Genomic DNA, 14734 nt, shown 5'->3' with positions numbered 1-14734 from the left:
GAGTATTGCAGCTCTTGTTGCTTAAGGACACTTTTAATTAATAAAAAAAGACGTTAAAAAACATTTACCATTTTTTTGAAAATAGACATTCACTTTTTAACTCGAGAAAAAGCTCTTGGTACTTGGAAACGAAACAAGTTCGGACTAAGGTAACCTGCTTTAAATCGGCTTATTTTGACCTGAAGAATATGTGCTATTTTGTGCACATTTTTACCTGAATTATTAAGTATACCCTAGAGACTGAATGTTGAACTATAAATAAACTTACACTACAGTTTTCAGGCGGTACCATGAGCTGAGTAATTTCACCAGCATGTACACAAAAGCGGTGCAGTAATTGGCCGGTGACTAAATTCCAAAGACATACAGCAAAATCCACACCTCCTGATACAAGATAGTTCCTATCATACCTAAAAAAAAGGAATAAACTTATGTTGTTTCTGACATGCTTAGCTGCAAAGTTCATGATGGTCTCTAAAAGACCAAAACAATTTCACAATGTAATATGTAATTTGTCTTAAAGCCTGTAAAAAAATAAGGTAGGAAAACTCAAAAGGATCATTAAATTGATTTAAATGGCATATTAGTAAACATGAAACTGCACAAGTGAACCTGCTTCCATCTTCAATTATTAAAGATGTTAAAAGTTTTTGCTAATATCGAATTTTTGGCACCTGTATTGAAATAAAAATAAAGAGTCGTTCATTCCCAAAGACTGTAATACCGGCGACAAAATTCGGATTAATTTTGCTTAATTAATTAAAATATTATAACATACGAGAATAATGTTATTGTGAATTTAGGTAAATGTATCCAATAATAAAACCAAGTCGATTTTATTTTAAATATTTCTTAAACAATCTTTTAATAATTATTCAGGAGGAATTAAAAAACATTATATTTACTTAAAAACTTGAAAAACACGCCACTTCCCAAAACAAACACCAACAAATAAAAACTCAAGTGTTAGTTAACATAATGGGTAACTTGCTAATTAGTATCAACAAAACTTCCACTCAATGGTTAAAATTAATAACATTTTATGTTAAACTACATGAAAAGAAAAAGCCATATCAAATTAAATAAAGGTAAAGGTTTTTTTAGCAAATCTGTAATTTGCAGTTTTGTTGAAATGTATTTTGATAAAAACATCTTATAAATTTTTTTTTAATTTCCAAAATATATATTATAAATATAGTTTTGCCTAAAATAACATAACGCACGTAATCTCACTATGAGTTTGTCAGTGCAATCTTATAAGCTATTTCAAAAATAAGTTTTTTTTATTACTATATTAGATCTGAAAACTACACCTACACCTAGACAATTCTATCCAACATCATCCACCAGCAACTGTTATAAATTCCGCTTTGCTATCGAATTGTACTACATTAGTTATATTAACCGCGATTTCTCTCAGCGAATCGTACCCAACCAAAGCAAATTCGTCACGGTTTTTCGGACGCATTGGTGTCGGCTTCCTTGAAGAGAACAGTGGAGGGGTACGCGTGTTGTGACTATTTTTAGATTATTTATTTGTTTTAGAGCCGTCTCTTCTCAATGTTACCACACCTAGTACATTTGTACTAGATCTAGTACTTTTCAATAGAATCTAGAGGTCTAGTACGTACTGATCAAAATCTAGTACGTTTTTTAAAATTACATTCTTATTTTTATAATATTACATACATACATATACAGGGTGTTCGAAAAATAGACGAAGATATTTCAATGGGTGATTCCTTGTAAAAAATATGAGAAAATGTTTCTATAAACATGGGTCCAGAAATGCAGTTTTCAAGATAATAAAAAATAAAAATCGTTTTATTACATGCCACTAGACAAAACTGATTTAATTATTTTTGGTAAAAAAATCACAGATGTCTTGGAAAACAAAAAATCAAAAACATTTCTAGAAGCTTTTTATTGCAACATCTACAACAAATGTTGGAAATGTTCACCATCCATTTCTGTACACCTTCTCACTCGACGAATCATTAAACGAGGCACTCGAGCTAAAATTCGAGATCTATTTCTCACTTCTTCCCAAGGATTTACAATTTTATTTCTTAACTCTTCTATTGTTTGTATGGGACTAGCATACACCAGACTTTTAAGGTGTCCCCGTAAATAAAAATCTATTGGATATAAGTCAGGGGAGCGAGGTGGCCATTGAATTGGTCCATCTCTTCCAACACAATTTTCCCCTAAGGTGTTATTGAGATGAGTTCTAAGAGCCATACCAAAATGAGGAGGAGCTCCATCATGCATAAAAGTTATTTGATTACGTACATCTAGAGGAACTTCTTCCAGCAGTACGGGAAATTCTTGTTGAATAAATTCTAAGTAAGATTCGCCGTTTTATCTTATAAGGATAAAAGCAAAGGTCCAACTAAATTGTCACCAACAACACCCATATTTTTCTTTAAAGTGTTTAACCACACATTTAAAGAAAATTCCTCTTGGTGGCGACATTGTACGTAAGCATGAGGATTTTCGTTACTCCATACATGAGTATTATGAAAATTAACAATACCATCACGCCGAAATCCAGTAGTCCGTAAAAAGTATAGTTTTATTAAAATGTAATACCTACGAAATTAACTATTTCGTAATATCATTCGCAAAACTGCAAACGGGGCAAAAAGGTCTCTTGGTAGTAATGCCTGCACACGTTGAACATGATACGGATACAAAAGTTGTTTGGCGAGAACCTGCCACACAGTGCTGTTGGAATGATTATCCCCTAATCGAGCTGCTATAGTCCTGGTACTTACACCAGGATTTTCTTCCATGGCACGTAAAACGCCCTCCTCAAACTCAGGCGTTCTTACGGACTTCGGCCGGCCTCTATCATTGGTGGGAATGGCAAAACTTCCTAAGTAACTTTATTGTCAAAAACATCACGAAAAATAAATAAGAAAATTTACCTCTTTCCCGCAATCTACGGTCTACGCTTTCAAAGGTTTTACTATCTAGAAGTTGCCGTTGGGGAAACGCTTCTGGATACAGGCGTGTCGCTGCATAACAATTACTGTAAGCACGTGTATACATTACATGCATGTCTGTCATTTCCCCAAAACTGTAATTTTCCATCACAAAAACCGAGATAAAAACTTTTTAGAGAAATTTCACCAAGAAAATTAGGTAAATAATTATTTTCTAGAACTGACACGTGTCAAACCTCCATGCAGAAATTATTTTTTGTTCTGGCACCTGTGATTTTTTACCAAAAATTAATAAATCAATTTTTTCCAGTGGCATGCAATAAAACGGTATTTAATTTTTTTTCGAAAACGAAGTGAGATACAAAAAAAATACAAGAGGCGAAAAAGTTGTATTTTTAAATGCTTAATCAAACAACAAATATTAAAGTTGAAAAAAAGGCAGAGGCGTAAATTTTTTTGCCAATATTATTTGCTAAGATGTCCCCCGGGACGCCACTGGACCTTAATTGTAATTTTAATCTAATTAGGGCTAAATTTGCCTCTTAATACAACAAGTAAAACTGCCAAATTTCAAAAGAATGTAGTAAATATTTTTTTAAATATTAATAAAAAATAAATATTTAAAAAAAAATTTATCACCCTGTATCTTATTGAAACTTTTTCTCATAGTTTTTTACAAGGAATCACCCATTGAAATATCTCCGTCTATTTTTCGAACATCCTGTACAATAAGAATATACTGATTGATAAGACATAAGAATATACTGATTGATGATACATTGATCGATAAGACAACAAATGAGGAAACAGAGATGTCGCATAAGTCTATCCTTTATTTCCAATCGGAACAAAAGAGACGGACTTATGAAATGTTGACTTAACAAAACTCTCATTGAAGACGCATTCGGTATATACAGAGACAATAACATATATTACATTAAAATCACTGCAACCCACAATACAGTATAGTAAAAATGAAACAGCTGCAGGGATGCACAAAATTAATGTGTGAGTACGTGAGGCAAACTATTTATTCTTTAATTTTGTTGAAAAAATACTACTAGCAAAGCTAACGATACATCGAATGAATACATCGAAGAAAATTTGCCAGATGATTCGAATGATGAGTTACTTGACGTGAATATTGATGAGTTGTTATTATAATTTTTATATTTTATTTTGACTTTTATTTTACTTACACCCTCCCCCGTTTAAACTATTTTTTAGCTTATTTGTCAAATCTAGTACATTCTAGTACTTTTTATTCTGGAATATAGCACTTTTATGAAAATCATTGTGGCAACCCTGTCTCTTCTCTCGCGTGTCATCAACGCAATAACATTGATTTTTTTACCTTTTACTGGCTAACTACACACGCTGCCTTTAGTCTTGTTATATTTCAATAAAACCAGTGATGTAGATTATATAGTGATTTATTCCTTTGAATAAATCTGGTCCTTCAAAGATTTATGGAATTTATTTACACACTTTAACATACACACGACCATATAGTTGGTTAAATTTCATGTTTAATATATTATATAACGATCTAGCCTTATGTTTTTCCCAATGTGTCCCAATGTCCTTCCAAATGTACCCATATGCAGCTTTTTAGTGTACCAATGTAAAAACCAATCTCCCAATGTATACAGGAGTACTTGTACCCTTAATTCTCTTCTTGAACCTTCAACCGGCACCAAATTCCCAAGTTGTGTGTATAAAATCCCAAAAATCCAGAAACGTCAGCACCTAGACGTTTAGACGTGTGCAAAGACTCTAATAAGCTGCCCTTATCCTGGTATTTTTAACTCAATCCTGCTCGAAGGACCAACAATATGGTCTTCTGTATGTTAAGGCACAGATTTACAGAATACTAGATGCGAAAGATCGCGGATATAAGCTCCCGATATTTGATGCCCTTGAAAAGGATGGTTTGGACTGGCCGCACCGATGCATTTTTAAGTTTTTTCTTTGTAGGGATAGATGTTCTGCACTATAATTTCGCTGGGATATTATAATGCATTTATAATGTCAAAATAGAAATAGGCTTAAATAAAACAGAATGTAAGGGTTCTTGAGTACATTTTTATTTCATTTAATAAATTAAAGGATCTTATTTAATAAAACATTAAAGATGAAACAAAATTTTAAATTTTCTTTTAGTTTTATCTGATTTTTTGGCAGATGATAAATCTCTGTTGGCGAAGTATAAAATATTTTAAGTCGTATAAATAATTTTATTAAATACTGGAAAGGAAAGTTATCACATGGGTGAGTAAAATTAATGCTTTTCATTATCTCGAAATATTAACTTATTAACTCATCTTTTGGAAATCTAAATAACGTCGTTCCTCCACCACTGTGGCTGGAACAATAAAGATATACACACTTATACCCCCCCATTTCAACAAAAATAATACTAAAAAAATACAAATATATTATTTCAATTTAATTAATAATCATAAACACGCGTACTACGCAAAGAAAATTAGAAGCACGCGGTGCGGAGGCTTGCAGCAAATTAAACCCCTTGCCACCGTACTAGGCAGGAGCTATGGAGCAGCTATAGCAGCTATGGAAATCCATCACCCAGGAGGCGTGTCTGAAGTTTGGCGCTAGCACGCGTATTTTCGATCAGTTTCGCATCTGTATTCTGTAAATCTGTGGTCAAGGTATGTAAACAAAACCCATAAATCTTTGAAGGACCAGATTTATTCAGCGGAAGCAATGAACTGTATAATCTATATCACTGGTTTTATTGAAATATAACAAAGGTAGCAAAGTAAGCCGGTAAAAGGTAAAAAATCAATGTTATTGCGTTGATGACACGCGACAGAAAAGACGACTCTAAAACAAATAATTAATAAAAAAAATAGGATAACAGTCACAACACGCATACCCCTCCACCGTTCTCGTCAAAGAAGCCGACAATAACCAAAATCAAAATCAAAACTTCAACAAAAAAATATATAGTAGTTATTACTTATAGAACCATTAAAACTATTTATATAAAATGCAAAACGAAGTTTAATAGAGCTTAAAAAGTGTTTATATTTTCATGCAAGTAAATGACTGCCTCTTTCTTAAATTTATTTTTGTTATGTGTTCTTTTTATTTCTTGCGGTAGTAAATTGTACAACGTTATTCCAACATAGCCGATTTTAAAAGTAGTGTTTGTAGACTTCTAGCAGTTTGCCTTATTTTCACATGTGTGCATCGTGATCTATGAATTCAGTTGACCACACCTATTCAAGGAAAAGCCAATGTATTTTGTTTTATAGGTATTAAGCGTGAGCAAATTGTAGTTAAGCCATTTGCAGATTGCTTTAATTTGTGTTTCTGTTAGTCTGTCCATTTCATCCCATGTATTCTCAGCCACAGCTATAATAGTGTCATCCGCATATGAGATCACCATTCCTTTAGACATTGAAATTTAGAATGTCATTTATATAAGTCTTAAACAATGAAGGACCTAGTATTGTACCTTGGGGAATACCTATCTGTAACGTTTTTTCTTGGCTAAGATTGCTCTTTATCATTACGCTTTGTAGTCTATCAGCAAGGTAATTGGTCATTAATTCCCTAGCTATTCCTCGAACACCATATCCTTCCAACCTATCCAGCAGCTTGTCGTGTGGAATCGTATCAAAAGCCTTTGCTAAATCCAAAAATATTGCAAGAGGCTTCCTCTTACTATTTAGAGCTGATTGAATAAAACTTATCAGAGTGTGCGTAGCGTCCACTCTCGAAAAACCTTTTTTAAAACCGAATTGCATTTCAGAAATAATCCTATGTTTTTCAAAATGATCTGTTAGCCTTAACTTTATAGCTTTTTCAGCAACTTTTTCAATATTACTGACCAGAGGGATAGGGCTTTGTTTTTTAATCTAATTATTCGTTCTTTAATTTCTCTTGCTGTAATTGGTCTATTGGAATATTGAGTTGATAACTTTATTTTGAACTGCTGAAAATTTAAGCTGGTATTTATATAAATTTTTTTAGCCACGTTAGTGCTTATCGTTGTAAAAATGTCGTTAAATATGTTTACTATATCTATGTCACTTGTGTATATGCTTCGGTTATCATTCTTGATACTGTTGCGGATTTGCTTTTACTTTCATTTGTTGCTTCATTTATTATTTGCAATTTTGCTAATTTGTGTTTTTCTTATATTATATTTTGATTCAGACATTTTTTCTTTATAATAGCTGCTTTTTGTTCTTTTAATTAATGTGTCAATTCTGTTTTTTCAGAATGGAACAGAACATTTTGAGGGTTTCTATTTATTAATATTCTTTGCTTGTCGTGTTGTTTAATTAAATATAAAGTTTCTTGTATTATCCAACCTTTCTTTCCTTTCCTAGTTTCGTCTATTGGTATTTCATGTGTGTATTTAAACGTATATAGAATTTTAGTTTTCTAACAAATTTTTTAGAGATGCTCTTTATATTTTGGCCTTGATATATATCTTGCCACCCTTCGTTCTGCATATTTGCCACCAAACCATTAGAATTTAGAATTTTGGTTTAGAACGTGGTTTTAAGCTTTGCTTTATTTGAACGGTGTTTGTGTGTAATCATAGGTAAAAAAGGGTTGTGTAATGATCAGAAATTGTTGTTTGAGCATAAAAGGATGTAATGTACAGGAATTACTATTTATGCCTTTAATAAATATGTGTTCCATCATTTTCGGAGAGTATAGCATTATCCGAGTAGTCGGAGTTATTCAGAAAGTCATTTAAGTCATTGATAAAAGTATTGGCATTTGTGGAGAGAGGTCTGACATAACAATTCATTTGTATTTCAATGAATGTTTCCAAAACAAGATATTCATAAAAGCCACCTTGTTTTTTTGGGTGATGTTTTGGAAGTAAATACTTGACTTCCAAATCGTTGCGAACATAAACTACAGTTCCGTCATTTTGGTAAAAGTTTGCATTATTGTAACAAAAATTGTATCCCTCAATATGAAAATTTTTTGTTTGTAGTTGGCGAGTTTCTGTAAAAATTAACAAATCATAAATAAAGTTACACTCCTGTAAAAGTATTAAAATTTCGTTAAAATGCTTTGGCAGACTACTTCTATTCATATGAAGAACACTTAAACACACGAAAACAATAGTTGTATTATTTATTATTGACCTATTGTCGTAATAATGTAATTTTTAAGTTTTTGTAAATCCAAGTTTTGTCCCTTTCTCATGTATCTTAATTGATTTTAACCTTGTCTGAGGCACTAGAACTATAAGATGAATTGACAGAACCCCTTAATTTGTTATCTCTGATGATGGACATGTTATAAGTCCGTATGTTATAATTACATTATTACGACAATAGGTCAATAATAATACAACTATTGTTTTGTAAATCCAAGTTTTGTCCCTTTCTCATGTATTTTAATTCGTTTTAAACTTTTAACCTTGTCTGACGCACTAGAAGTATAAGATGAATTACACTAGAAGTATAACATGTTATATGTCCGACACATGTTGGATTAATAGTTTTTTAAATAAATTTAGTGGCGGATGACCGAAATACTTTTAGTTACCCATTGATTTATTAACTCCACTGCAAGAATGGACTACTTCATCAACTTTAAAACAGTGATTCCTTAATTATTTTTTTCTCCAAAACGGTTTATTTTATTGATATTGAAAGAGAGTGCCTTTTCTTTAGTTTAAGGTTTAAACTATCCATATTTATTATTTCAGAGTCTTTATCATACAGGATCCTAAACATGTAAGCATTATAATGTACAACCTAGTCAGCTCCTCGTAACATAAACAAGGTAAATGTATTTTTAAGGACTCCGTTTTAAAAGGTTCTTAGTAGTGGTTAATTACGTAAAATTTTTATAAAATTATTATACCAAGTACTTTAAAAATTATTTAGAAAAAACCGATTTCGTACGCAAGATTTTTTTTCTTGTCAAAAGCGTCTTAACTTCGTCGTAGGAAAGTTCCATATTATTTTTCTACCTGAATTCGAGAGATTTCCCACATTTTCCGGGACACCCTGTATACATAAGTATAATATTATTGCTATTATGGATATATAAGTCGCACACTTTCTTGCTGTTAATAGTTTTATTAACATTATCAACATTCCTAAAACCCGGTCAACGGTGTGTGTATTAGAAAATGAAATAAACCAGTTGTATATTAAGATATGAAACCGGACTTTTATTTATAACGGAAGTTTAACATAGCTAGTTCATCACTTTCCAATAAATAACATTTTGATTGGTGACTAAAAACGACGCGTTTTGCCAATTTCCGACCTGGATTTTGTAGCGTTTTATTTTTCTTCTCTTATTTTCACTAACGCTCCATTGAATTTCAGTCAACTTCTTTTATCGATATTTCTTTAAATTCACACTGTCAATGACACATTACTACTGTAACGCATCACTCTCCTGGTTTTATTATTCATGCTTTCTGTTGACGGTCCGTCACTCTTCTGGTTGGTCTTGATTGATGTTTTCTCTGATTGGATTGACATTGACAGCTCAGGCGAGAGGTGGGGTCGTAACTTATTGAGTCGGTACTGCATCCATTTTTCGAGGACTTGTTCCCGTGTCGCAAGTAGAAGCGCACGTAAAAGGCCAGTTTTTTATTTCCGAAATTTGTGAAGCAGGAAGTGGCCAATATGGTTTATAATTTATAGTCCTTAATCTTGTTCCTTTAGGGAACTGTTTATTTCATAATTCTGGTGCAGGATGCCCGAGATTTTGATGGATAGATAATGAAACTTAGCAAGGTGAGTGTGTGACATTTTGAACGCCCTTCATTTTTATCCACAGTGAATACAATGGCAATCGTTGTTTTAGGGTTTTACTTTTCCGTTTTCCTCTTTATTCTTCTTCAATTGTCGACGGCTGCAGGCTGTTGATTTCCCCGGGAAATTGCTGAAAGCGGTGGAGCTGGAGCCAAAACTAGAGCTAGTACTAGATATTCCCAGTCCAGATAGCTAAGCTACAAATGGCATACATTCACAGCCTCGATTTTGAAGGCTAGCCGTTCATTTCTTGGAGGAATACACAGGCCAGTTTATTCCATTTATTTAAATATTATTAACCATAGATTTGTCTCACTTATTTAAATTTGTATTAATATACTTTTAATTTCAATTTATTGCTATAAATATTTAATCAATATCATAATTTAATACGTCAATTTCCTATCTATAATTTTAGTTATTTTTTGTTCAGTATTTTTCAGTACCTTTTTTGGTGGTTAAATAGATATAACTCGGTTAAGGCTGATATGCCTTAGGTAAAAAGGTTCATGAACTTTCCCCTGTGTAATACAAATATTTACTAAAAACTTAATTGCAATTTATTTTTCAAGTGCTAAAATCTATCTAGTAGCTTAATCATAATTTAAATGTTACTTTTGACAAACTTATTTTATTTAATCATATCACCATTATTCATATTTTAATTCATAATAAATTATTAACATTTAACAGATTAGAACATGAGGTGTATATTATCTTTGATGTAAATATAATTTGGTTGTATTGTTAAGATATTTTTTTTTTGCCTCTTTAAATCTACTTTATCCAGGGTCATTTAATTGTTAATTGAAACCTATATACCTAGTTTTTTCTTAGTTTTCTCTCATTTATAAAAAAAACTAAGTGGCGCCCTCTTATTTAATAGTTATAATCAAGTTTATATTTTTTAATAGCCAGTCATAAGTGAACCTTCGAACAATCCCAAGCCTCCAATAATTCTGAGCTACTGTCTGCAAACTCTTGGCAAAATAGTAACACTGTAAAGTTAACGCCACAATTTTTATTCAGATGTAATTTCTCTAGTCAACATACATTTTTTAATCATTCGGGAAACAATTGATTTATTAATACAATAGTAAACAATTTGCAATAACCACTTGCTTCTCTCTATCTTGGTAACTCTCCCGATGATCTTCTGAGAACTACCCCGGTCTATTACAAAAATTAATAAAAAATGCTTTAACTTGACAAGAGGCAATGAAACTGACTGAATATTAAAAGGTTTCAATAATCATGTACAGCAGTAAATATATAAACACATATGTTAAACAGATAAAAGAAATATTAGTAGGTATATGGTTTAATTAAATATGTCAAATATATCATGAACTAAGTCTAAATTGCAATTGTACAGCTAAAGTTTTTACAACAGTTGTTTTAATCAGGCGCATCGCTTTATAAAAATTATGTTAATGATTAATTTGGGCTTGGTAATGTTTACTTAATTAGTTGCTAGATTTTTATTTCATTCGAAAACATTTTTCTCTAATTTAATAAATAAACCTGCGTAAGACATAAACGAAATAGAAATAGTCAACGCTGAAAAAGAAAGCACTAACCAGCAGTAGTTAACTATACTGTGCAAATCGATTAATTTTTCCTATTTGCGGAATGACTAGGGTAGTTTTAATTTACTTCATAATTTTAGAAATAAATGAAAGAACATACCTTGGGTGCTCCCTGTGTGGGTGAAGCAAGCAGTTGACCCGGCCATGATGGCCTGATAAAATCTGGTGTGGAGGCCAATCTAAAATAAAATTAAATGACCTAAACTTTACTTTTTATAAACAAATGCAACTTACTATTATACTGTTGATGGTTCCCGTGTAACAGTTGCAACATTACAGTTTGAGTCGCTGGAACAATAATAATCGACCCGTCCTCCCTCCCTACTACCAATCTACACTGAAGAGGTAGGTAAATGCTGGCGGTTAATTTGATTGCTAGAAATACATTTTACAGAAAATATGTTTTATTTCTGTATGCATAATAATAACAATTGTTATTTAACTATGTCATATTAACGGAATTTACAAAGTTAATTGGAAAGGATTTCTAATTCAGAAAGGAATATGGTAACTCGGCGGGGATGACGTGAGTTATACACCGCTTTACCCCGTTATACAGGGTGTTTCAAATTCGACCCTCAACATGGAGATCTCGGAATCTATAAGAGATACGAAGATAGTTAAATTGAGATAAAATTGAGAGTTTTTAACAATAAGCTATTTAAAAAATTTAAAAATTCCGAATGAATGGATCGAAGGTAACCGAAAAAAAAAAACGAAACTTCCAAAAATCGATTTTATTTTCTTCTGAGCTTATTTCTTATCCGATTTTAAAATAATTTGCACTTTTACATTGTCACTTTTTTCGTGCTACATGATAGTGTCTTTAGATTTTTAATACGACGTTTCATCTTTTGCCAACCATCGCATAAACTTTGTTTTCTCTTATACAGGGTGTTTCAGAACTATAGGATAAAACTTCTAAGGGTTGTTCAGTCCAACAATAGAATACATTTGAGTATAGGAACCCATGTCCGGAAATGTGTCACTACGACTCTAAGACGCGTTTAAATTTAGAAAAAATATTAATTACCTAAATAGGATCTGATGCATTTATTTTTACCTTTTGTATATGATACCATCACAACAATTGTTCAAAATGTCTTCCTCCAACCTCAATACACCGATTTAAACGCCGCACATGATTTCGGCGGACTACACTAAAAATTTGATCCTCGTTTTGAATGATTTGAAATGCCGCTGTTATTCGTCCAATTAAGTCTAGCTCTGATTCTACTGGAGTTTCGTAGACTAAAGACTTTACATGTCCCCACAAGAAAAAATCGAGCGACGTTAAATCGGGTGACCTAGGAGGCCAAGAAACTGCTCCACCTCTGGCAATCCAACGGTGCCCAAACCGCTGAGCCAAATACTAGCGTTCTTGTACAGCAAAGTGAACCGGCGCTCCATCATGCTGAAACCACATTTGCTGTCTAACGTTTAGGGGAATATTTTCAAGGAGTTCTGGGAGAACTTCCTCCAAGAAACGCAGATAAATAGGTCCTGTTAACCATTCCGGTAGAAGGTATGGCTCAATTAAATAATCATCAACAATGCCTGCCCATATGTTGACAGACCAACGATTCTGATGTTTTCTTGGAAAAATTGCATAAGGATTTTCTTCGTCCCAAACATGGCTATTCCTACTATTAAAAATACTGTCTCTTGTGAAAGAGGCTTCATAGGTCCACAAAACATATCGTAAAAAAATTGGTTGTGCAATGATGTGATCCAGAAGCCATTGACAAAATTGAACTCTAGGATGATAATCGGCTGCAGTCATACCTTGAACTTTCTGAAAGTGGTAAGGGTGGAGTTGTTGCTCGTGTAGTACCCGCCAGACAGAAGCGTTACTCGTATTCATATTTTTAGCGACGTCACGTGTGCTATTTGATGGTTCATTGGCAACTCGCTGAAGCACCTCTTCTTCAAATTCGACCGTTCTTACGGTTCGAGCAACACCAGTATCATGCATCTTGGTCTTCAACATGCCTGTCTCAGCGAGCCGCTGATAAACCACAATAAACTTTTTGTATCCAGGATGCTGTCGTTCGGGATAACGTTCATGATACAACCGCGATGCTGTTCGTGCATTGCAGTTTGTTGCTCCGTATGCCAAATGCATATCCGCCAATTCTTGATTGGTAAAGTTTTCCATTAGCAATAAATGTTTAAAAATTGTAAGCTATAAAATTTTTAAACATGACATTGAGAATTGACATTGATAAGCCTTGATTTTAAACAATTCTTTTTATGGTATCATGTACAAAAGGTAAAAATAAATGCAGCAGATCCTATTTAGGTAATTAATGTTTTTTACAAATTTTAACGCGTCTTAGGGCCGTAGTGGCGTAGTGACGCATTTCCGGACATGGGTTCCTATACTCAAATGGATTCTTCTGTTGCACTGAACAACCCCCAGAAGTTTAATCCCATAGTTCTGAAACTCCCTGTAGACGTTATATTGGTATAGTTTTGGTGTATTTGTACATTTTTAAAATCTGTGCAAAATTCCCTTTTTAATGATGCATCACAAGTAATATTCTTATTATTTTTAGTAACCCAAATTTTTGGAAATAACGAAATTTGCCGCAGTAGGATGTGAACTGACAAGACAATATTTCAATGTCAAAGATATCATATGTTTTAAATATTTGTTGTTCATATGTTTTTTTAAGTGACAGATATTTTACTAATAATTTTAACTATGGTCTTTACGAATGAAGAAAAGTGAGATATTAATACAATTTATTATAAATACAAAAAAAAAGAGAGGTCTCAGAACAGATCTTTGTGGACCACCACAGCTCAGATACATATATTCAGAGAATTCTGAAGCCCAAAAAGCCACGCGTTCGACGGCTACCCAAATAAGATGAAAACCACAACTGTTAGGGAGCAATCATGACATATAATCAAATGCCTTTGATAGATCACAAAAGACTGCTGCCGCAGCCTACTATCATTAATCCGGGTATACAATTCATAAAGAAAATTATACAGTGCATCCCAAAAGTTATGTCTGAATTCATTTAAAATTCAGGGGTGTGTTCGAAAAAAAAACGCTCGGACCCGTCGATTTTTATTTCAAGTTGCGCATTTTTGTACGTGAAGTTTGTATATACAGGGTTGCTCAAAAATAAATTACGACCATCAACTTAATTTTTTCAAATGACAGCACCTTTTTTTTATTTCATTTTTGAATTTCGCGTGGAATTCTACGTATGTTTCATGCATCATATCACCTTATCTCAGAGAATTTTTATACAGAGCGAAATTCCATTCATTCGTGTTTTTTTATTGTTGGCTGGTGACCGTGTATTTTCATAGAAACTGTATGACAGTTGTACGCCAAACAGATATTGTCAAGTGTGAAGTGTACGAGCAAAGTTGCGGTTTTCACAATGGTATTCAATGAAAT

At 32.8% G+C, this 14734-nt stretch overlaps 1 protein-coding gene across 4 annotated transcripts in view; it reads right to left on the bottom strand.

Moving 5' to 3' along the window:
- Window positions 1-14734, bottom strand: part of LOC126736883 (WD repeat-containing protein 7) — a 178124-nt gene that overhangs the window by 98461 nt on the left and 64929 nt on the right. For all 4 annotated transcript variants that reach the window (XR_007660815.1, XM_050441490.1, XM_050441493.1 and 1 more), the window contains 3 exons: window positions 11548-11688; window positions 11414-11492; window positions 269-410 (listed from right to left, as the gene is read on the bottom strand). Coding sequence is in view for 3 of the 4 variants with exons in the window: in XM_050441490.1 (XP_050297447.1) it covers window positions 269-410; window positions 11414-11492; window positions 11548-11688 (362 nt within the window). In the remaining variant the exon portion in view is untranslated. The remainder of the gene's footprint in view (window positions 1-268; window positions 411-11413; window positions 11493-11547; window positions 11689-14734) is intronic.

This window comes from Anthonomus grandis, chromosome 5, assembly GCF_022605725.1.
Source record: "Anthonomus grandis grandis chromosome 5, icAntGran1.3, whole genome shotgun sequence".
Taxonomy (NCBI): domain Eukaryota; kingdom Metazoa; phylum Arthropoda; class Insecta; order Coleoptera; family Curculionidae; genus Anthonomus; species Anthonomus grandis.
Note: the sequence above shows the minus strand (reverse complement) of the source record. Positions and strands in the feature narration are given on the sequence as shown.